Source organism: Wyeomyia smithii, chromosome 2 (genome assembly GCF_029784165.1).
Source record: "Wyeomyia smithii strain HCP4-BCI-WySm-NY-G18 chromosome 2, ASM2978416v1, whole genome shotgun sequence".
Lineage (NCBI taxonomy): Eukaryota > Metazoa > Arthropoda > Insecta > Diptera > Culicidae > Wyeomyia > Wyeomyia smithii.
In genome coordinates this window covers 213,247,363-213,272,270 of record NC_073695.1, presented here as the reverse complement: position 1 = coordinate 213,272,270, position 24,908 = coordinate 213,247,363, and the positions used below count along the sequence as shown (strand labels likewise).

At 35.7% G+C, this 24,908-nt stretch overlaps 1 protein-coding gene across 34 annotated transcripts in view; it reads right to left on the bottom strand.

Moving 5' to 3' along the window:
* Positions 1 to 24,908, bottom strand: part of LOC129721038 (serine/threonine-protein kinase MARK2-like) — a 221,366-nt gene that overhangs the window by 14,585 nt on the left and 181,873 nt on the right. For 11 of the 34 annotated variants that reach the window (XM_055673119.1, XM_055673120.1, XM_055673118.1 and 8 more), the window contains 8 exons: positions 23,107 to 23,219; positions 22,062 to 22,242; positions 21,433 to 21,661; positions 14,930 to 15,057; positions 14,688 to 14,862; positions 13,700 to 13,855; positions 10,503 to 10,600; positions 10,040 to 10,154 (listed from right to left, as the gene is read on the bottom strand). In XM_055673119.1, coding sequence (XP_055529094.1) covers positions 10,040 to 10,154; positions 10,503 to 10,600; positions 13,700 to 13,855; positions 14,688 to 14,862; positions 14,930 to 15,057; positions 21,433 to 21,661; positions 22,062 to 22,242; positions 23,107 to 23,219 — 1,195 coding nt within the window. Of the gene's footprint in view, positions 1 to 6; positions 8,097 to 10,035; positions 10,155 to 10,502; positions 10,601 to 13,699; positions 13,856 to 14,687; positions 14,863 to 14,929; positions 15,058 to 21,432; positions 21,662 to 22,061; positions 22,243 to 23,106; positions 23,220 to 24,908 lie in introns of those variants that run through there. The other 23 variants (XM_055673099.1, XM_055673100.1, XM_055673101.1 and 20 more) reach the window with 13 other exon arrangements.

The following is a 24,908-nucleotide window of genomic DNA, read 5'->3' as shown; positions in this document are numbered from 1 at the left end:
CTAGAAGAATGGAGAAGAAAAAAAAGAAATTTTGCAATCAGAATAAACAAATGCGGTAGGTTGGGCATGTTGAGTAAAGATTGTTTCGTTTTGTTTAGTCATTGGTGGAATAATGTTGAACAGTTGTGATGGATTAGAGAAAGAAACAAAAAGAGCAAAAGAGAGCGGTTTTTTGGAATTTAGGCTGCGATGGCGATTTATTTTCAGCACTGCTGCTAATGAGACTATTGAAATAAAAAAAAAACTGTCCGCTGCTACTAGTTTCGTTCTTTAGATACAAGAGTACAAACAGGTAGAGGCGCTGATTTTTTTATTGCTGCTAAAATTACTATCGGTTTGATTGGAGATGACTCGATGAAAGAATTTTGAGTTTTTTGTGTATGCTTATCGGCCGAAAGTTTGTCGATGTTTGTTACAATTTGTAGCTTTTGTAAGGCAAGAGTGAGAGGATGCACAATGTAGTATTTTCGCTAGCATTTTACAGGATAAGGGAAAAAAAAACAAATAATTTTGTTCAGCTTCATTTTGGCGTAATTTTGCAAGTATATTGATGGCTGGTGCTGTTTGCAACGATTTATTGGAAGTGTGCACAATGATTAATGTAATTGTATATTTGTCGGAGTAGTATTTACTTGAGTCAGCTGTTTTTGTTCTGTAGTTCCGAATTTCTTATTCTTAATGAATGACCCGACTTCTCTGTACACAATTATTTAATACCTATCAATCTGGCTTTTAAATCTGGTTATGTTAAATCAATGGTTCTAAGTGTACGTTCTCATTAGTGTTAAAAAATAATCCTCTTATATTTTTAGCATGCATGCGGAAAATTCAATTAATAAAATAAACCCGTTTGAGCAATAATATGTGATTGAATTATGCGGTTTGAGTACTGTCAGATTTTAACTACCATGAAAACTTATGAAAATTCCATCATTTTCGCAAATTCTAATGAAAAAAATCGACACATGGTCGAGGGGTTCATTTCTTGTAATTTGAATTCCTGTGCACTAGGGCATCAGATATTTAAATATACGAATTCTAGCTCTTAACATTCAAACAGAAAAAAAAATCCTTATGAATTGTTCAATGGTTAGATAAAGCCAAAGGGCTAAACTACACCTAGATCGCACATTATCTAATGAACCAACCGAACTGGGAATCAATCTCTGGTTATAAATTCCTGTCAATTTTATTTGAAAAAAAAAAAAAACGGAAACCTAATTTTTGGCGCTGGAGTATCTAAAACGCACCCAACGTACTGTAATGTGTAAATATTTTAAACGTTCGTTTTTTTTTTAATTTAAAACGTTGGAATTTCATCGGTTATCGGACATTTCAAAAAAACGACGAGAGACATACATATCCGCTCATAAAAACCGCATAAATTCTGAAATCCGCGTGAAAAAAAAAAATAAAAAAGACAATAAGTCAAATATTTTAAATTGTTTCCGTTTTCCCATAAAATTAAAATTGAAGTGTACAGAAGAGAACAATTTCATAGAAAATGTCCCAATTTTATTATTTTTTAAAATTGACATTTTTGTTCGGTAGAAAGTTTGCATAAATGTTCCTATGGGCTGAAAGTATCACTTTGCTCAATTAGTATTTTTTTTAAATCACGACTTGTTTTTAATATTTTTTAGCATTGATGATTGAACTTGGAGAAATAAAACATAAAAAGTACAAATTAAACAAAAAATGGATTTTTTTGTGTACAGTGTAACAAGAAACAACGGAGACACTATACCACAATGACTCTACATCTTTTTTTTATCTTTAATATGCACTCGGTTCAGTAAAAAGTGCCATTTATGATAAAAAAATTTCCAGAGCCAAAATAATTTGTTTGAACAGTAAAGTGTCTTCGGCAAAGTTGTTAATTTTGCCCTTGAAAAAAATACACCGTAATTTTTTTTTTAGTTTTTATTTTTCTAGCCACTTTTAAGGTTCAGCTAACATTGCACACTATTTCCAAAGCTACAAAAACGCAATCGAAATTATTTTGATAAAAAAAAAATGATTTCCGAGTCGTAATGCCTTCAGCAAAGTTGTTCTAATAATTTTCCTCCGTGTTATAGAAGTTGCAATTTTTGTGAATAATCCACTCAAAAGTGAGAAACGAATTTTCATAGTTTCTTTTTGGAGTACAGGTCGGACTCGATTATCCGGAGACTCGATTATCCGGAAACTCGATTATCCGGAATTCGATTATCCGGAATTCGATTATCCGGAATTTTAGACTCGATTATCCGGAATTTTATTTTTTTGGTGTCAGTTTTCAATTTTTATTACGAAATTTTGCCTTTACTATCCCTTCTGGCATATTTGTTACCATTTAAGTCACTTTCAGCATGTTTGGGACAAGTTCAAATTGAGTGAAAATAATCAATGTCCAATTTATTTTTTTTTTGCTTTTTAAGATTTTACCCCCTTTCGCCTAAGAAGTAACTTCTGGTTACGCCACTGCATCATATAAGTAAAATAAAGAAAAGAAATATTAATTTTATGTTCGTTAATCGCAAAATTTCAGTATTTTTTGTGTGATTCGATTATCCGGAATGAATTTCTTTTTGATGTTCCGGATAATCGAGTCCGACCTGTATAAAAATCCATTTTGTTCGCCAAAATTGTAGCGAATTTTTCTATTATAGAAGTTGCAATTTTTGTATTTATTCCATTTAAAAGTGAGAAACGAATTTTATTTTTCTCATTTTGGAGTAGTTCGGCAAAATTGTAGCACATTGGAAAAAAACTTTGTTGAATGAATTTTAGGGAGTTTTCTATTGATTGCCACTAAAAGTCATTTTTTAAATTTAACTTTCAATGTTCTACAATTTTCAATGTTCTACCATGTTGTTTACAATAAAAAACAAACAATTATTTCGAGGGAAATTTATTTTTGACTAATATATTTCTTTGGTTATTCACCATTTTTATTAAATTATGCACTATTTTATTAACAGACATCTACAAAATCTGCAAATTTTTGTAGTCGAAACCTTTTTTTTATCAAAGTATAAGTCAAGCATTATTCAATCTAGGCATAAGCGTGTGTCTCTCGCTATCTCTTTCGAAACATGCGCATGTAGTCAGCTCTGTTACGGTCGCTAAGTTATGTTTTTTTTTTCAATTTATGTGTCTGATTTACAGTAGCCATTATTATTGTATTCACGTATCAATTGAGCTGCGTATGCACTCTTTTTTCAAAGCTGCAAAAATGTGATCGAATTTATGTTTGTTCAAAAAAAAGATTTTGAAACCGTAGTGTATTCAGAAAAGTTGTTGGATTCATTATTTTCCATTATATATAAGTTAAAATTTGGAGCACATGCTGTAAGAAACAACTTTGTTGAAGACACCATACTTCTATCTGCCAATTTGAATGAACTATTGTGAAGTTTCCATTAGAATGCCCGTTTTTTCATATAGCTTTTCATAGTGACTTTGTAAAATTTGTTTACAAATGTTCTACAATTTTGTTTACTATAATGAAACACACAAGTCCGCTGAAGTAAGGTTATTTTTATCTTCTATATTTTTTTTTGTTATTAAAGCTTATTTAAATAATGCAGTAATTTACTTACAGATATCTACACAGAGAGAATGCAAGAAACAGCAAGAGACAAATGCCTATATCTGGATTAAATAATGTTTGACTTATGCTTATGACGTTCGACTTATGGCAATCCATAAAAAAACTCCATTTAAATAAGCAAATGGAAGTATGATGTCTTTGACAAAGTTGATTCTTAAAAAAGATGCTACAACTGTGCCGAACAAAGTCATTTTTGTGTGCTAAAATGAGAAAAGTAAAATTCTTTTCCCAGTTTCAGGTGGATTAATAACAGAGTACAATTTTGCTGAAGGCACTAAAATCCATTTTTTGAATCAAAATAATTTCGTTCACGTTTTTTGTAGCTTTGGAAACAGTGCGCATTGTATAGTTTCCGTAGAAAAAAATCAGATTTTGTTTGTAATTCTTCCTTGAACTTTTTTTTCTTTCACGGTGTTTTTTTCTGAAAAAACAAAGTTACTGTCTAAAACTTTGCCGAAGACAACATTGCTATCTAAAAAACCGTTCCAATTTTAATTTCTTTTTTTTTAAAGTTCATTTTATTTTATCGATTCTCCATGATCGGACATGGTTTAGCTAACATATAAATTTAAAAAAATAAGATTTTTCAAAAATGAACTTTTTAAGATAATTTATTTGAAATTTCATTGCGTTTTTTTTTTTGCTTAAAAACCACTTTTTTCCGCGGTGTATATTTTTTTCGGAAAGACAAAATTATTTTGCCGAAGACGTAACACCGATCAAACATACCGTTCTGGCTCTTAAAATATTTAAAAATACAAATATGAAATGACTTCTTTAGCTCACAAGAACATTTGTTCAAAGTTTCAGCAAGATCAAAAATTTTGTGAAATTGCTCAAGAGACAATAATTATATTTGAATTTTTCACTTATTTCTTAGTTTCATGATCCAATATTAGCACTAATTTGAGATTGGTGCTACAGGATAATGTTAGAATCGGCATTTGAAAGTATGTTGAATTTTTTATTTATGGTAACTTGGAGAGTCAAAAAAAATTTTTTTTCTCTTAAGGAAAATAAAAAACAATCATGAAAAATATGAATAATAATCTCAGAATTCGATCAGCAGTCAAGAAAATTAAAACGAATATTTTTGGAAAAGGTTCAAAAATACCAGGAATTTTTTTTCATTTCAGGGGATGTCAGGAACAAAATCAGGGAAGATAAATTTGGAATTGTTTTTGTCACTCTGTGTTTGAATAAAATTGCCTTTCATAATTGCAATCGAAAATTACTCAGTTTCCGACTACGTTTAAAATCTGGAACTATATTTTTGACATCTCGATAGCATTTGCAGTTTTCAATTAGTCATTTCCCTCCCCCCTCCCCCATATTAAAAAGTTGCTCTTGTGGGACAAAGTTTATAATAATTGAAAAACTCAAACGATTTCTCAACAAATTCGTTCATCGATTCAAATATCATGACAAAAAGGCACGTTTTACGTTTCGAACTGAAAAATCTCTATATTGATCGTTAAGGTAGGTTGTGACACATTCCTCAAAAACTTTTTACTTCCAGGACGTCAAGTATCAGTGCTGAGCAATTCCACAAAAAAACCGGCAACCATTTTTAATTTGGTTGAAACTTTGCATAGATAGTTCTATGGGAAAAATGAAATTTCGTGCTATTAGTTATTTTTTAATCACGACTCGGTTTTGAGAAGCTATGCAAAAATGCTATGCAGAAAAAGTAATGATGATTAGATGATTGATATTTTTAGAGTCAAATATGTTTGTTTGATTGGTGTAACGTCTTGAGCAAAGTTGTAGATAATTAATTTGTCTTTCTGAAAAACTAGACGCTCTTACAAAACAATTTTTTGGGGAAAACAGTTAAAAAATTGAAAATAACTATCAAAATAAAAGAAAGAAAAGAGAAAGAAATAAGAAAACAAAAAAGTTAAAATTGTTCTGAAAAAAAAAGAAAAAAAAGGCAGAACATTTGGTTTGATTGATATAACGCCTTCAGAAAAGTGGCACACAGTAATTCTGTCCTTTCAGAAAAGACATACACCCTGAGAAAAAAGAATTTTTATAGAAAAAAATATAATTTTCAATTGAATATATAAAAAGCTCACTTTTTATGAATCTAAGTTTGTTTTCTTTGAAAACTACACACTAGAACCCAACCAAAACAGTTATCTGAACTTGGAGAAAGATGAAAAAATATTAAAATTCGGCGAATTTTTTCCAAAATTTTTACAGAGTATATTGTTACAGAAAGACAAAAATATTATCTACAACTTTGCCGAATAGTATCCGTATAGTATCCGATCAACCGACCGATTAGTTGCTAAAAATGTTTTTATAATTTAAAGTCACTCGGCGCGGGAAATAATCCCAAAACATGATGTCCCGGATTTTGTACTGGTATAAGGTGAACGTTGTTACTGTATAAAACTTTGCTGAAGACGTTATGCTAATCAAACCAAACGTTCTGCCTTTTTTTCTGGAAAATTTTTACTTTTTTGTTTCTCTTTTATCCATTATCGGACAATCATCGATGTTTAGTTAATCTTTTGCAGTTTAAAAAGAAATTAGATGTTAAATAATGAGTTTTTTAGATATTTAACTTTAATTTTTTTATAACTTTTTTCAAAGTGTTTTTTTTTCAGGAAGACAAAATTATTATCTACAACTTTGCCGCAGACGTTACACCAATCAAACGAACGGTTTGCTTATAGAAACAACTATACAAAATTTCAGCCAATCAGAAATGATAATTGAAAAAAAAACAAACATTTCAACCTGGGACATTTTTTCAATTACTCTGCCTGTTATTATTTTTTTTCAAGAACGTGACCAACATGTTTTCTAAAATTTGGTCTTGCTCTTGATTTTGTTTCAGACAATTAGATTTGAGCGTTTTTAGCTTCCCTCGAACAGAGTCACAACCTGGTTGATCACGTATTAATTTTTATTTTTTTTATTTTTTTTTTAATTAAAGGCTCAGTTACAAGGATGTGTATGAAAATATGTTTAACAAGTATCAATTAGTTTCCACGACTCAAACACTTCTAATTGCATTTGAAAGGTTCAAAGAAAATGGTTTCTGTTTAGCGAAAAAAATTCGACTGAGACAACAAGAATCATTGATTCACATAGGATATTTTGAATTTCACTCTGATAATGCCACTATCAGTAGAATTCATATTGTTCATTCATGAACAATAAAATTGTTTATTGATTTTCAATAAATATTTGTTGTTATATTAATTGAACTAATGTGTCCAAAGATTAATTCTCTCATGCAATTTGTGTTCTCATGGTTTTTTGGGATTTATTACCGTTGAATTTCGTATCAAACCCATAGTTACGGGAGGAGAACTAAAACGAAGTTAGTGAAAATGTTGCAAACCAACAGAAACAGGATAATAATAGTAATCATATAGTATCGCAAATATCAAAGCTGAACTACTCAAGAACTGACAGTTAACATGAGGACAACGGAACTAACAACTAGTTGTGAGAGAGCGATCACTGACTGATAGGAAACAGTGTTCTATGATATTAACAGGAATCATTGTGCAACCCTTTCAATCTTGGAGACCGTATAAATGCAAATATCGAATCGGTTGGGTATGTTTTTTTTGGTTGATTATTTATGTGTTCTACTCTAGTAGCGCAATCAGTATTGAAGAAATGATGACAGATGGAAGAGAGGTGACAGATGCGAAACATAGCATAATTTACGGGGATGTTCGCTGTTGATGATTATAATACAGTGGGAGCTTTCTGTTATGGAACTTGGAACAACAATAAACGGAAAAAGACAACTATCATGCACGGATTGGTTTGTGGCGTCTAGTTACAAACAGTGATAAGCAGCGGAAGTGCACCATAAGGTAAAGCGGGGCAGGCAAAGTTTATCACTTAGCACTAGCTGATCTGTTATTTTTTCGTTGTGTGACAATTTTCGCAAAGGTAAAAAAACTTTCGATTGTTTTACTTATTCGTCTTATTCAGAATCCTAACTATACAAAACTACTATTCTCTTTCGCAATGTAATTTCTATCATTACATATTTTGTGATCTATCAGGCTATCAGCTGAAACTATTTCCGATAAGTTCAAACTATTCGATCGCCATTGATTATACTAACATCAGATCTTCGAATTCGTTTCGGTACCTATAGTGCATGCATTTTTCGTTTTTCGCTTACAATATCTCAGAATGATATAAAATTTTTCGCCGTGCGGTTCCTCTGCGATAAAATCAATAAATTGTACTTCCGTCGGTTTTATTTTCGCCATTCGATAGAGCGGAAAAATCCTGGCGGCTTGAAGATTCGATCATGCCTATTCGTGATAAACTAATCTTTTTTTCGTTTGCGCTAGATGTTTACAATCGCCAGATTTTTTTACAATTCTTGTAAAGACCGTTCGCTACAGAAGCAGAAAATGTTCTACGCGCACTCGAATGCGCCTTTGCATAGCTATTCTTTTTTTCTTCTTTGTACAATCATTCGTTATTTGTATCCTTATAATGAAACACCCTAAACCTGCAAAAGATGGTTGAGAGAAGAAAAACGCAAAAGGCTTGTAAAATATAATGGTGCAGATTGAAAACGAATAAAAAATATATGAATACTATTTACACATTTATGAAAAGAAAGAAAGATTCGAACGGAATAGCACAAACATTTAAATAAGTTGAAAACGAATATAAACCTGCACCTCGAACGGGAATTCCGTGTAAAAAAATTGAGTAAAATGCCTTTCGTGCGCTACTGTAGCTTCTGTGTTTTCCTGCACTGCAATACTGTTGAGTTGAATTATGTCTAGCCAGCTATCAACCGTCTACATCGCTTGAGGATAAGTTTCCCACATCCAACGGTTTCTGTTGCTTGTGAGCTCGGATTTGAAAATGTTTAGCAAATCGAGGTGGAGACCGTATTCAGAAAACGAATCTATTAAGTTGAATACTATGCGTAATGGCAGCCAGCGAAAAATGTTTTTGAGTACGTCTCACGGTGACCGGATGCTTAGAGATTTTACAGGTTGTTCCTAATGTTCTATTATAAACATATTCGCAACTACTATATAATTTCACGGACACTTAGAACAATACTAGATGTTCAATGTGTGTCTCACGTTTATGAAATACAGTCTTTGCCATTTAAAACAAGGTCTTATTATCGTTACACATACACGCAAATTTTAACCGTCACCCAAGTTGCATTCCTCGTCCAACAGATTCAGCAGCAGCAAAGGAAGCGTTAATTATTTACGACGTCACTTCCATTCATACTGTAACGGGCGGGCGTCCCTTGGGGACGACGAGTCTATCGGTATGCATGCATATCGTACGTAATGAAAGAAATTACGAGAATTTATCATTCACACTCAGGAAAATACGATGAAAAGAAGCGCTCTGGGTTGCCATCCGGATGCTTTCCATTTGTAATGCATTTTTAAGAGCGAGCAGTAAACGTTAAATAGACGGAAGGAAGAAAAGATGAATCCTAACAGAATATTTTAATGAAGTTGATAAACTTCCGCTCTCTTTTGTCCCACTGTAGCCGTTTTTGAGCGGTACTTTTAAGCACAGGTAATGGTTTGCAAATTTTCACAAACAAAGTTGAACCGGGATTGCGCGTAACGGCCCGTGACGGTAGCTTGGAAGGTTGTAAGTTGCTATCTTATTCTAGAGCCTCCTGATGAGAACCGAGGTCACAGCGGTAACGAACTTAGCTCTTTTTGAATTAAACTACTTCAATAAAACTTTTACCGACTAGTTATTTATGGCGTGTACCGCTAGTTGTCTGTTTAATTTTTGCTTTTTTGACAGTTTAGCTCACCGTCGGACTCTTTTTTGCATTGTTTTTGCCTTAAAGCGTTTTTAAAACTTGAAACAGTATACGGTACTTTTCTTAACACTAATCTTATCGTGCTATACTGGCAAGCAGTCGGGTAACACAGAAAGTATTGAGCAAAACAGCACATATTTACATCGAGGAATGTAACAAACGTCGAACAAGTTAAACGCAACACGAACTAACCGAGATAGTAAAACAAAGTCACAAAAAACAAAACACTGTACACACTGTACATGACATACGTAGTATTGGGTTAAGGGTGAGAAATGTTATGTGAAGGTTAGGAAGATGAGTAGTTTTAGGTAGTAGTAAAGATAGTGAGTAGAAGTTATAGCAGTGATAGTACTAGTGGAACGGGAAAGCCAAACATAGAATTAAAGAAAACAAATTGATTCATGAGAAAATGGATTAGGAAGAAGGTAGAAATCACAACCAGTTTCGCCAAAAAACAAAGAAAAAAAAACATTTGAAAATGATGATTGAACAGTCAAAGCAGGTTATGTAGGTGTTTTTTTTAACTCCGCCTCATCAGGGACGAGACAATGAAAACAAATAGAGCAGTTTCAAAACAAAGCAACCTGAGAGTTTTTTTCTGTTCCGATTGCAGGGATTCTGGGGTAACTTACCGTTTGCTGAATCTGGTAGTAAGTCTTTGTAGGAAAGTCTTGCCAGTATGCGGTGAGTCGCCGACGTTGCCTCCGGCTCCGGAGTATGCCGTGCTGTTTCTGGATCTGGTTTGGCCTGGATTTCGTGCGCGGTGAAGACAAAAACAAAATATATTAGTTTGCGTACTCTAAATTAATGCATAATTTTAACTCAAGAAAAAAAAAAGAAAATTTACATCTGTCCATTTGCCAAAAGTTGCAGTTTACAACAACTACGAGTGCAGCACTTAGTTAGAGCGTTAGAACGAGATAGATTCACACTATATGCAGAGGTAACGAGAGAGAGAGACAGAGCAAGCACGTGTTCTCTCCCAATTACCAGCTCTAACTTGAACTGCATCAATGATAGAAGAGGGGTATGTGGGGGGTAAGAGCGAGCGAGATGGACGGCACACTCTGGTTGCAATTAGGAGTACACACTTACCCGAATGGAAAGTCGATCGCGATGGAACATTCCTGGGAAATGCAACCGGTTGTCTGGAAGAATTAACGCCTGGTGTAAGACTATTGCGATTCACCATGCTGATGTGTGTGTTGTTGGTTGATGATGTGTGGATACATAGTATTGACAATAGGTTGTTGTTCGATATTTGCGGGATTTTTCATTTTTGTTTTTGATTTGTGGGTTGGTGATGATGTGAAGGCATGTACGTGATGGGTTGGTAGGTTTTCGATTTGTGGTTTACCGGGGTAAAACGGAAAAGAAAGAAAAAAAGAAATATATAGTATAACATAAAAAATCGATGATTCTGAAAAAAGTAAAAAAAAAACTCAACCAGCTAACAGTAATGATTAAATAAATCTTGATTTGGAAAAAAAGCAAATTAAAATTTAATACAAGAATAAAGCCTTAAAAATAAAACGATAACCAACGGAGGGAACGAAGCATGTTGAGAAAAATAAAAACTTTGATCAAAAAATGCTACCAAAACCAGAGTCGATTTCTGGGGTTGATTCACGACAGCGAAACAAAAGAAATCTCGCTCATTTGAACTACGCAGCGAGAGGGAAACGTTAACCAACGAAAATGAGAGACTTTCTTACAGAAACATTTAGGGTAACTTTTTTTCGGGAGCGGCTGGCATTCGGGAACTAACGACAAATTGGATGCAACGTTTCGAATTGTTTGGGCCTGTGTCTGGGAGACGTACAACTGAGGACGTGTTGTGGAGTGTAATGGTATGTAACTGTATACAAAATATAGTATATTATTTGATCGAATATTGTAAAAAGCAAAGCCAAACAATAAAGGTATTGATTATGAAATGAATCTCTAATATCATGAAAAATGAATCCAGTAAAATCAGTGAAAAAAGAAAAAAAAAACTCACATACTTTGCTATTGCTATTTGTTAAACTTGAGATAAAGCTATACGAGTCATCACATCCAGTTATAAAAAAAAAAACATTTGAAAAAATCCCCTTTCGTCCATATTTTTTTCTTCCGATTTATATTTCTGTTTGTTCAACACCAAATTTATTTTGAGAGAACTAACCTACTAAACTATTTTACCTTCTGATATTTATCAGAAAAGAAAAAAAATTGTCATGACAGCTTCTGGGTTCTAGAAAACCAGATAATTGATAGAGGAATAACAATTCTGACTCAGTAAAAATGGCTGTAAATCACGAATTTTAATTCCTCAGGTATGTACTATTGTATCACTTTCGATACATTATTACCGAAAACCATGCCGCAAATAGAAAATCTACAGTTCGAGTCCACAAACGAACTTTTCCAGCTAGGTATTTGTTTCACTGACAGTAATCATCTATTGATTTTCCATTGAGGTAAGTAACTTTTGTCCTAGACACGACCGGTTCAATTTAAAACGTTCTATTTAAAGAATCCTGTCCATTACACTAAGTAAGAAAACGGAGTAAAAAAAACCGTGGCTCGATGCGAAGGGATAATTTTTAAAGCTATTTCTGGATCGCGTATTGGTAGTAGCTAGGTTTTATTATTCATTGAACTGTGCTCTGAATAGTTAATTCACGCTGTTTAGAGCAGCAGCCAAGTATAGTGACCTTACGGTGTCCAACAAACGACGAAGGAAAGCTTTGATTGTGATGTTTCGTGCACGAAATGCCCGAATTATATTCGGAAACAAGAAAAAAGACAATTCTCCGGAATGAAAGAATGAACGTCTTTGTTTTAATGATAGCCTTAGTGACAGTAAAATTAAAATAAAAATGATCGCAATGACGAAACATGCAGATATAACGTTGCACAGCATGGAAAAAACATCTCGAATGATTTGAAAAGCTGCTGATGGTGGATAGTGAAGAGCACCACAGATTACAACTCTATTCGAAATGTTTTGAATCGCGAATCGACTTATTGTTGTGGCGAGGAACGATTTGAACAACATCAACAACAACACAGAAGAAAATGTGCCTAGAACATGCCGCATTCCGAGAGAGACAGTCATTGAACAACAATCAAGCCAGAATAGAACAAAAAAAATTTTTGTTTAAAACCAAAAATTGCTCCGGTAACACAATTGAAAAGCCAAACGAAAATCAACTACACTTATATTGTACAGCATAACAGGTTGGAACAACATTAGCGAAAATAGAGTTAGTGAAAAACCTAACGAGAACGGAAAGAAAACAAAATACTGGACGCTCCATGTAGGCAAGGCAGTTTGACTCACCGATTTGGTTGATCGATTGATTTTGTTTTGATTTGTTTTTCATTCGTATAATTCGAAATCGGTATTGGTTTTGTTTTTCAGTTTTTTTGTTTGATTTCAACAATGGAGAGAGGTGCGATGCGCGAAATTTATGCGTTACGCAAAATTGTACATATTGCCCACACGCATGTTTTGCCCGTTAGCCGCGAGTGTTACACGTAACAGAGAGCGAGTGCACAGCGAACGAAGGTTCAAATTTTTCGGTTTCAAAATCGAAGAGAGAATGAAAGAGAAGAAAATATATTTAGGGATTAACGATGGTCTCATATTGCTGCGATAATCGAAACAAAGCTTTGTGATGAGCTACGATGTTTGAAGACTAGAAAAAAAATTGTCACGCATTTCGCGAAAAAAAAAACGGTGACTTCAACTGGAATGCGAAATGATACGAAGCACGATGTACACTACAAGTACAGTTGAAAAATGAAAATTGAGCGATGGACATTTATAAGCTGATTTTTCAAACCATAAAAGAACTAATCAGAATTTTTGTTTGCTTTACATAATAAAAAGTAAAATTTTGATCGATAGGAACATGTTGTTCTAGAAACAGTTGATTTAGTAGATACCTCAAAATTGCAGTATTCTGATGTTTACTAACGGTTAATAAAAATAAAAACCAGTATTAAGAACAAAAAAAAAATTGACTAAAATTCTATGCAAAAGCACCAAACATGTTGGAGAGTATGTACAAAATGGCTACATGAAACGCTAGAAAAAGGATGATATTTATTCGTTACTCTAAATTCGAGAAAAAAAACTAGATTCACAGAACCGAACCCTGCAGAAAAACAGAACTCAACACTAATGAAACTCGAGAATGATGATAACTCAACGGAAAGAGTAGAGATAATATGACTGTACAAAAGAACAAACTGAGGATGTAGAGAACTCGGGGCACTCTTGTGGGCCTGACAAGCAATACCTTTGACGGAGGGGATCGGTTGTGGCGGCGCTACCAACATTACTGTCGGCCGATGGTCCCGGGCTCGAAACGGACGCACTCTTCACGTGACCTTTGCCACCGGTCGTCGCACCGGCCGAACTGCCGCGGGTAAATTCCGGTATCGGACCAATGAAGCTGCAGTTTTGCGCGCATCGATTTCGTGTACCGTTGTGTTTGTGTGTATGTGATTGGTTTGCATATATGTGTGTGTGTGTTTTTTGTTTTGTTTCGATTTTTGAAACCGTGACAAGGTTCGTGAATTTGTGCGGCGTCATCGTTTGTCGAGGGGAAGGTGCATTTTAACATGGTTGTACGGTTTATGGTAAGGGTGGTTTCAAAAGAGAAAAAGAGATCAAAAAGGGAAGAGAAAAAAGAGAAAATTGGTTGAAAATATGCTCCACTAGTATACACTGGTGTGCTTTTCGTCAAAGTCTAGTCGAACAAAGGATGAAACAAATGAACTAGTAACAACAATTCTTTTGAGAGAGAAGCAAAAAATGAAAACCTAACACAGATTTGTTAGTGAACTTTAAACTACTTCTGTACAGTTTAACTGCCATGAAAAAGGCAACGAACAAGAAAAATACACTTATTGAATCGTTCGTCTAACTAAGCTAGTCGATCAAGATATGAAAAATTTCAACAAGGTACGAAATTCATCTACTTATAAATGTATGAATTTAAAATCAATCGAATAACAGGGGCTTAAAACGGGATGAATAAATGAATTTTAAAAATCCATGATGGTAGGATACGAAATCGAATCTGAAACCGGACTGAGATTAACCAAAACTAAGCAAATTAAACTTCCTATCAGTTTGAATGACATGATCGTTGGTTTTTACGAGACGCTGTGCTAATTTTATACTTTGTTGAGGTCACTAGGAGTGAATTTAGTATAATTATATTCAGAGACTATTCTCGGCTGTAATGTACTATTTAAGAGTAGTTTACAAAGACTACTTACGTTGAGTCTGCGGTGGAGTTTGTCTTTTCCGTTGACGAAGTCTTCTCGTACAGTGTGGTGGACCGTCTCGGCATCAGGCCAGCACTAGGGCCAACTGTCCGGGCACCGTTGCTCGGGTCGAACTTGCCGCTGGTGGTGTTGGTGGTACGTGGCTTGACCGGGCTGGAGATCGATGCTGAATTGAAGGTAGGAATATAACATGGTTAATAAATTCTAGTCACAATATGCCAAGAGTAACTCACAGTTATCCGCCGATGTAATCGGTTTGGTTATGCTTGAGGCTGGCCTCTGGTTTTGTGCAGCTAGCCGGGCCGTATTCTCCTTGATCGTTGCTGAGTCTATAGTGTTCTGTCGCTTGAAATTACTGCTACTGTGAATGGAGAGGGAAATTTATATGAATGAGTTACGTTTTGGTTTGAATAAAAAAAACAGTGCAAATTTAATTCAATAGGGAAAACTACTAAAAAAAAATCGTAGGACTACATCTATCTGAAAGTCAGGTGCCTGAATCCAAAAATCAAGAAATTTAACCATGAAGGCAATCCACGCAACATCGCAAATCGATGCTGATCGATCGTTTCCGATTTCACTGAAACTTTTCACAGTTGTTCCTTTTCGTAAAAAAAAATCATTTTATGATATCAGTTCTTCATGTAGACTCGTGACTGCTGTTTCAAAAGGGCCTTTCCAAAATGGTGACCGATGGATAAAAATTTCTTTATCTGTTTTGTTTGAAATGGTGTCTTTAGCAAAGTTGTAGGTAATGAAATTGCGGCTCTAAAAAATATATACACTGTAAAATTTTTTTCTGTGCCATATTTTTTAAATTGTAACAAAATATTAAATATCTCTAAAAGTCTATTTTTTTAAAAATCTAATTTTTTAACACATTGAAGATGACAATATTTACTACTACCTGTTAAAATTTGGTGATGGTAAAATGAAAAACAAAAAAGTTATGTACGTTTGAGTATTTTGATATTTTCACTCTGAACTTTTTTTTATGTGTATTTTTCTATATACACATTACAGTGTTTAAACTTTATCACTAAGAGCATGATACCAATCCAATGCGCTGTTCTTGTACCACAATCGATCATTTTTATACTGGCCTTGTTGAAATTGAATATGCGTAGCTCACCGGCGAACCCTGTTACCAGAAGGTTGTAAAAAAAAATACGAACACAGAAGGTAACCAATTTAAACAATACGTGTTAATGTCAGGTAAATCCATATTTAGAGAATCGGGAGCTGAGAGATAGAGCTCTATTAAACAGACAGGTTTCCCTATTAAACTTGCGCCTGATCAACCGATCTGTTTTTGGGAGTTTTGAAAAAAAAATTTTTTTTTTGAAAGGATAAAATCATTTTCTAGGACTTTTCCGAAGACACTAGATCGATCACTAGGAATATTTTTAATCATTACGAGACGTTCGGCGCAGATATAAACTTTTTACTCATCAGTCACATTTTTGGATAGACCCTTTTGAAACAGCAGTCGCGAGTCTACATGAAGAACTGATATCATAAAATGACCTTTTTATCGAAAAGGAACCGCGAAAAGTTTCAGTGAAATCGGAAATGACATGCCAAAAAAAAAACTTTTTCTCTTTATTTTCCATGGACAAAGTGGTCAGGGTTTAAGCGCTAATATTTATTTCAGTAATTTTTTATCAGATTATCGAAGTTTCGACATCAATCGATCAGATTTTTTTATGGTTGAGTATTGTAACCAGAGCCTGACAAAGTGATTTTAAATTGTTATGTTATAATGACGCTTTGACCCGTCGCTTTCAATTGAAAAGCATGTATCATTCTCAAGCACTTTTTTCATTACATGAAAACTACTTGAAAGCTCTTGCTTTGATTTTGATAGCTGAAGGGCTTGAAAATGAAAGGAAAATATTTTCAATTGAAAGCGGAGATTATCGCCGTCACTCTCATTTGACGATTCTTAATTGTATATGACAACGAGCGCCGACGGAGACGGATGGCTTCAATACAGTACTTCACACATATATACAGGCTTCTTCCGTTCTCTTGATTTTTGCTCAAATTTCCCTCTCTACCTGCCAAGCCCCTTGGAGAACTATACTTTCTCAAACACAGAGTGAGTAATTATCCACATTTAGGCGTAGAGTATTTCAGTCGCAGAGTTCCTTTTTACTCTTAATCATCGCGTGTTAGGAGTAAACATTTGTTTGCTCTCTCAGTTTAAGAGGGAGTAGTTTTCGTTAGCTTCTCCTTTACTAGAAGAGAAGTTGGCCAAATATCAAATATATAGGTTCACATTGAAGCCACATCCTAACCGTTTTCGAATTTAATATTGTAGGAAGATTCACAACTCACTATGGGTGCGTATTCTCCAGAAAGTTCGATTTTATACTGTTTTTGCCGCACCCCAGAGCGATGAGAACGGTACCGCAATGCTCAGTTAATCGCCGAGCAATTTATTTCACTTCTCTTGCGTGCGCGGATGAGCAATTTACAAGAGTTTCACTGGGTTTTTGCTCTGTCAAATTAGGAGCGCTCTTTCTACAGCTGATGGTGTGATGCACATTGAATGTAAGCTCACTGTTGTTAAGAGGGAAGAAAACTGGTTCTCTTTAAGATGAAGATGAGCAAAACAAAGCCTGCATATATATTAGGGTGGGGAATCGTTATATGGAAAAAACGAAACTTGATAGCAGAAGGCCAGAACCAAGTTTTTTTTGTTCTTTTTGGGGCCCCTAACAATCTTAAACTTATCGGAAGTCGATTGGTTTTGTCTCCGCTTGGCGCATTGCATTTCAAATTTATATGGAGATTTGTATTCTAAAGAGCTCAAAATGGCTCAAATCAAAGGTTTCATGACTTCAAATGGTAGGTTTTTGGTGCCTAACAACATGGCCGAAGGCACTAAAGAGCTAAATTGGTTGAGATTATACTCGTAGAAGCAAGTTTCTATAATTTTCGAAAGTTTTTCCGCGACCTCCACCCTAATTGATAGTTAATCTCACGGATACCACTCTTTTTAAGGTGACTTTTCCAAAAATTGGTAATTAACATGGATTGTCCAAATCATACCGAGTAACCAATCACTACCTCACTTCCCAAGCACAGTCGACACTAAAGTATAAAACCTTTTTGACTGGAACGATTTGTTGTTGTTGTTGTTGTTACTCCCGCTCTAGTACACACACCACTCTTACTGGACATTTATGAAAGGTACCATTCAGACATTTTACAATCATTTTCATTCCCTAACCGTACCGATATCATAAAGATGCTAGGTGCTGATTGTGAAAAGCAAGAAAAGGCAAAATAATACCGGTTATCTCGCGCCGGCCTTCACCCGTATATCTGGCAGCTTTTAAGGAGAACTTGGTATTTGCAAAAAGGGCCAAAAATAGCTGGTAATTCGGCCCGAGTTAACCAGAGAACTTTAATCATCGGCAACTGGCACCTTTTGGATTTTTCCTCTTACAAAACGTTGCTGATGGCGATAAAAGCCATACAAATGAGCTAATCAAATTCTCGTATTTTCTTAGTGATCATTTTTCGACCGCGGCCGGTGCAGCTTTGAAAAAGGTTTTTACTTTCCTTGGTGTTTCCTATTCTGCTGCGCTCCGCCCTTTTCCCAGGTAACTGACGAAACATTGATATAAGGTATCATTCATACATTTTACCATTAATACAAAACCTTATTGGTATCATACGGATGCTAGGTACTGATCGCGAAAAGGAAGAAAAGGCAAAATTGTACCAGTCATCTCGTGCCGGGACCCCGTAAACCCGAAACATATATCCGTTTTTTTTGGAAAAATCACAATTTTTGGTGTAAATATTCAAAATTTTTAATATTGAATTTTGGTCTCTAGATTGACCACTATCATATTCAAACGAGGTTCAAACATTTTAAGACGGTTTTCTTCGTTATATTTGCAACTCAAAAAAGCTCTTTTTTACGCGGTTCTATACAAATTTGGAACGCATCCCTCGTGTAAAAAAAGACCTTAGGGACCATGCTTAAATGACGTAGCATAATGGGGGGTGGGGGGGATATCGTCGTTTTGTGACAAGCTGTGACAAGGGAGAGGGGGAGGGTTGGATTAAAATCGACGTAGCATTTATTTTGAATGACCGGTTTTTTCGCAAGAAAAATGCATACAAAAAATACACTACAACATTACACAAAGTTTTGCAGCGTGAGCTGTCGAAATCTTTCTGTCTGTGGCATTCTGAAATTATGTGTAAACACACAATCTGTTTTGAAAACAAAAATGTTTGGTTCTTTGTAGTTTTTAATAGTTAAAATACGAAGTTGTATAAACATCTTTCCTCCTCGTACCAAAACACAATCTCTTCGAAGCAGAAAACATTAATCCATAGCGAAGTTAATATCCGAAGAAATGCTGTTTCCAGTGTATAAGCGATAAATAAATTGAATTAGACGGTGATTTTTTTTTCAAGTATTTTTTTATGTTGTCACTTGTATTTTTTTTTAAACCGGGTGGTGGGAGGGGAGGAGCTAATCGGATGCTACGTTGTTTTCAGGGGGGAGTTGAAGTTTTGTGACCAAATGCTACGAGGGGGGAGGGGGGGGTTTAGAAATCATGAAAAAAATGCTAAGTCATTTAAGTATGTTCCCATACTGTACTTGGTAGCTGCAAAAGTGCCAAAAATGGCTGGAAACTCTGCTTGAAATAACCAGAGACCAAGGATCATTTTTTTCTTAGTGTTAATTTTTCGACTGCGACCGGTGCAGTTTTCAACCATGTTTTACTTTCCTTGCCATTTTCTATTCTGCTGCGCTCCGCCCTCTTTCCAAGTAACTGACGAAACCTTGATATAAAAGGTACCATTTCAACATTTTACCATCATTTTCATTCCAAAACCGTACCGGTGACATACGGACGCCAGATTTTTGTATTACAGTTTTACAGCGGTAGCAGTTATTCAATGAACAAACGAATATATTGAAAATTTGAACGAACATCTCAATCCTCGCTAGAAGAAAAATGTACTGAGCGATGACAGTTTTTTGATGACATCTGAGAGCTTCTTTCTATGACAATAGTGGTATTGGCATAATAAAGACAGCCGAAAGATAAAATGCATTGCGACTATAATGTTGCCGTCTAGTTCTCCAAACACGAATGTTTTTTCTTTGCCGTTCACCTTATTTTCGTGCCGACAATGGCATGTATGGTTGTATATAACATTCGACATGAGATACAAACAACGTTCAGTACAAAGCCGCTCTATTGCCGAGTTTGCTTTTCTTTGCACGAAAACTGTCGGTAAGGTGCCGAGCAGTCTGTACGTTAGGCCGAAAACATACTGATGCGTTCTGCGCTGCGGAGACGGTTCGCCCTGACGCAGGTTAATAAACAGCTCTACTTAGGGCTGTGCTTTAACCCACGGCAAGGCGAACCGTCTCCACAGCGCAGGACGCGCTAGTATGTTTTCGGCCTTACTCTTTACGCTGCTTCTTCCTACAGTCTTTTTAAACAGCCGTCACACGACATCCATCATAGGCAAATAAAGAAAAAGAGGGAAAATGTCTCCAGCGGATTCGAGCTGTTACCGAAACGCACTGTTTGTGTGATGCAGATACAAACGACTGTATAAAAAAAAAGCTTTTTCTCTCTTATACATTCGCTTTACCGCAAACATTCTTCAAATAATATCGATCGAAACACGAAGTACATTTTTCGTTTCCTTTTGTGAAGCTTTGTCGCCAATACGTTCTCAATGTGACTACCGAACTGCTAGTGCGAATAGGTATCGAAACAAACAACAGAAAACGTTATCTGAGAAGACAGTAAATAAAGACTGTACTATTGGGATGCCTGATTCTCGCAATGTCTCGTCATATGAATATGATGTATAAGCGCAATTCCCAGAAGCGTGCGAAGGATCAGCAGAAGACGATTTCTCCGAAGCATCGAAATATGAAAAAAAAAACCGTAGTCCTACGTCATGCGGTCGTGTCTTGGATACCACCCTCCTACTATTTTAAATCCAAGAATACTTCCTTGAAGCACCATAAAAAAGAACAGAGAAGCAATGGAACTGTTTTGCAAACTCAACTGCGCCTTGAAACAAAATTCAGGCATTATGAAAGAATCTGTTCGTTAAAAAACAAATGATTTGCCTTTCTCTCATGTTTGCCTGGAGACTAAAAAAAGTGCGTGCGTTAGTCGCAAATGACGTTTTATGAAAAATTTGAATAATTACACTATTACTTGCAGACAATACTGATTCAAAAAAATTTTACATTGATTTTGCACAAAGATGACAAATGTTTTATATCTATTCCGACTGTTGTGATTTTGTATATTTTGGTATTTCGGCATGCAACCTTTTTGTAAAATTAAAACGGAATTTCGTTTACTGTCCTACGTTTTAGCTGAGTGTATTTAGTTTTTAGAAGGCTAAATACACTCAGTCGAAACGTAGGACAGTAGAAAAATTTCTGTTTAAATTTTACAAAAAACCATCTACATGACGAATAACCGAAAAAAAAAAGAAAAAAAAATTATCACAAATATTTTCTACAGTATTTTCTCTGTCTATAAATTTTGCCAGGTATGCCAAAACTAAAACAAAAAAAATATTCCTATGCTTTTCCACAAAAATAGTTTGGTTCTCTGACGATAACACTTCTTCAGTTTAAAATCACCAAACTGTGTGACAGCAACCGACACACGGTCTCTGACAAACGGAGATAACAAAATATGCATATGTCACGTGTACTTACACTGATGTCCGTTCCGAGGTGCCACTGCTGGCTCCCGAGCCGTGATTGTTACTGCTGGTGGTGCTATTGACCGCAACGGCACCGGTTCCGGTACCGACCGCGTTGTTGGCGGTCGTCGTTCCGGTGGCATTATTGCCAGCGCCCCCAGCGCCGCCGCCACCGGCTGCTGCTGCAGCTGCAGCCACGGCCGCTGCTGGGCCGACACCTGCAATGAAGCGTTGGAAAATTTCTAAATTTTTCTCGAATAGAACATCGAGCCCGGGGTAGCGTTTGGGAGAAGGGGTTAGTAAACGGTTCACTACGGGTAATTTCGGTTTAATTCTTTTTATCTAGGATGAGGATACGGGAAACGGTTAGTTGGGAGGAGGACAAAGCGTTATGCGAAAACGCACACGTGTAGCAAACGTTTTGCACCACCGAATTGGGCTGTCAAAACTATTTGCCGCCTGCTTGCACTCTTTGTACAGCATGGGAAAATATTCCAATTGATTTTCTCGTTAAGGTGTTTAGTAAAGGGTTCGGTGTTAGCTACAGGGCAACAGCCGTAGATCGACCTATCGACACCGCTTCCGCCAGTTGGCCTTCGGTGAAGACGGGCGCACCAGGCGAACGCTGTTTGCATTACTTACGTAAGGTTTCCCCACCACTCGAGGCTCGTCTGCTCGGTTTTGTACTAGACGCCGATATACTTCGGTGCACTCCTCGATGCGTGGGGCTTTGCACTTGGGAGTTTCCAGCGGCAGCACCTTCGTTGCCGGCTATATTACGTAGCGACAGTGACGATCCGGACCGGGAGCCGTCGGACTCGGGCTGCATTCGAGCAAAAAAGACAAAATATGAATTAGTTCAATGTTTGGCACAAGTTTGCTTCGAAAAGCTTAACCGAAGCTTTAAAACACTAGGGTAGAATGCCATTTCTTAATCCAGCTGTTGAACGATTTTTTAATTCAAATCTACTTAAAACGGCACGTTTCACTTCGATATTAAATATTATAACAAGATTTTTTTCTAGTTTCTCCGTAAGAGACAAACAACCACCGTCAAGGCCACGTGACACTGCAAACCATACGAGAACTCAAGCTGTTTATTCCCTCAGACAACACTGAGCAGCTTGATTTGAATTTATTAGAATGCGGAATCCAAAAGACGGTGGTGCTCGCGATAAACTATCATCCAATTGAGGGGAGCAAAAAGAGCCAGCACGATAGTTTGAATAATTGGCTCAACTGTTTCCTCGCTTGAGAAGTTTAGGTTGATAAACTTAGATTTGTACTCATAGTGACACCTGAACAGCTGAAATTGTGTTAAATTAATCGATGAACAGCTGGATAAAATAATGAATAAATTCTTAGTTCCAATTTCAAAATCTACAACCTTTCTACAAGTGCGCGTTAGCATTTCGAAGCAATGAATTGTATGATCGAAATAAAATACATAAATAAAACAAATCTTTTCGTTAAGGCAACACAAAACAATTATGATGATCACTACAGGAACGACTATGTTTGGAAGGATACATCATACGCGAACTCTGTATTGGACTTATTATTTGAAATTAGAACCAAAAATAATAATTTTTCAAATAAAAATAACCTACAAATAAACTGTAGCACTATAGTAACAGTAATCAATCTGAAACTTCAAGATTTTTTTGGGGTGTGTATAAAAACTTACGTCCGTGCTTTTTCTGCCGAGAAGTAGGTAAGTTGCAAAAACATCATCGTATCGTGTGAATGTCAATGATTCTTCTATGTCTTGCCTATTGTAGCCCATCGCAACTAGCGCTTCTACTCAGCCATCGAACATTTAGGCACCGAGAGAGTTCGCGTTCGACAGCGCGGAGCCGCGTACGTTACGTTGCGTACCGGTTCCCGTTCGATGATGGCGATTGATTTGCGGGATTTCGAATCGGTTTTTTGTTGTTGCGGTTGTTGTTGTTGTTGGTCGATGATTGATGATGAGAGGTGATGTTGGTGGAGGTGGTTGTGGTGGTGGCGAAAAACAAGTAATGTGAAAAAGAGAAAGAGAGAACAAAAACAAATATTTTAGAATTATTTTTCTTAGTTCGGATCGGATGGCCATGGCACAGCGCGTAACAGAGAACATGAAACAACGAACAATCCACGTTACGTGTATATAATATTGAGATGAATGTTGAATAAATAGCACGGGGCTAATGGGAGCTTATTATTATTGTAGGTTAGTAATCTGATGGGACTTGCTTGGCGTGTCATTTCGGAGCTGTCGATAACGAGAACAATCAGAGCGGATATTACTACAATGCAATACCATTTGACTGCGAGAATTCCATTGCTGAGCCATAAATCGATCTGTTATGAAGATTAATGATCAATATTCTTTTTTAGATACGCGTGCCGTAGTAGTACAATGCTTTGTTGACAGTTTAAAATCAAACAACTAAAAATATCGTACCTGTTTATTGGAACGTTGTTGTTTCAGGAATAACAAATCCAGCTGATTTTTCTCGAGATGATAAAAATCCGTAGAAGTATAAAATCAAAACTAAAGTGAAGCAAACGAAAAGTAGTAGTTTTCGATCGCAAATCTCGTTTATTAGACCGGCAAGAAGCGAAGACTGGTGATTAAAAATTGGGTTTTCAATTATATGGCAACAATCCAGACAAAAGAAGTTTGATGAAAAATAAAAAAATAAAAAAAATATATAAATAAGTAGGTTCCGATGCAAATTACAAAGTTTACTTTTCAAAGAATCTGTTTGATAATATCCTCATTTGCATTCCATTTAAGTCCATTCCATTCTGGACGCGTTTTAAGAGCTATATAATAGAGAGAAAAAACATGAAACATCACGTATCATCTCTTGACTACAAATAGTAGTATTACAGCATCATCCATTTTTGACGCACAATCTTTTTTTTTTGAAAAAAATTTTTCTCGATTTTTTTATTGTTCATGTTTTTTTGGAAGAACAAAATTATTGCTTATAACTTTTTCTGGTATGAAAATTTTATTTTGTTTTAGAAAATTTCAGCTTTTTTTCTCGTTTCTCCATGATCGGACAACCTTTTATGTTTAGTTAACCTTTTGTAGTTCTATTAAGTAGCTAGATTGTTCGATATTGTAAAATTCTGTTTCGTTTTCACAAGATTGTTCTCGTTAGCGGCAACTAATTATCATGTCACCTAATTATACAGCATAAGTTTGCTGTAAAATTCTATTGGAGAGAGCGGATCGAACTAACGGCAAGACCTCAAAACAGCTGACAAGAAAAATGCATTCCAACTAAATTCCACTAAGAGGAAAACTAAACTCAAATGGCATTCCTTTTACGTACAACAACAGATAAGATGTCCGTACAAACTGATCGAAACTCGCTACTCTACTACGATCGCTCAGTTGCACCTGAAGTAAACAAAACAACAACAAGAACAACAACAAGAACAGTGTATGGGGTAAGGTTAGAACAGAAAGAGGTACGTACCCGCGGATCACAA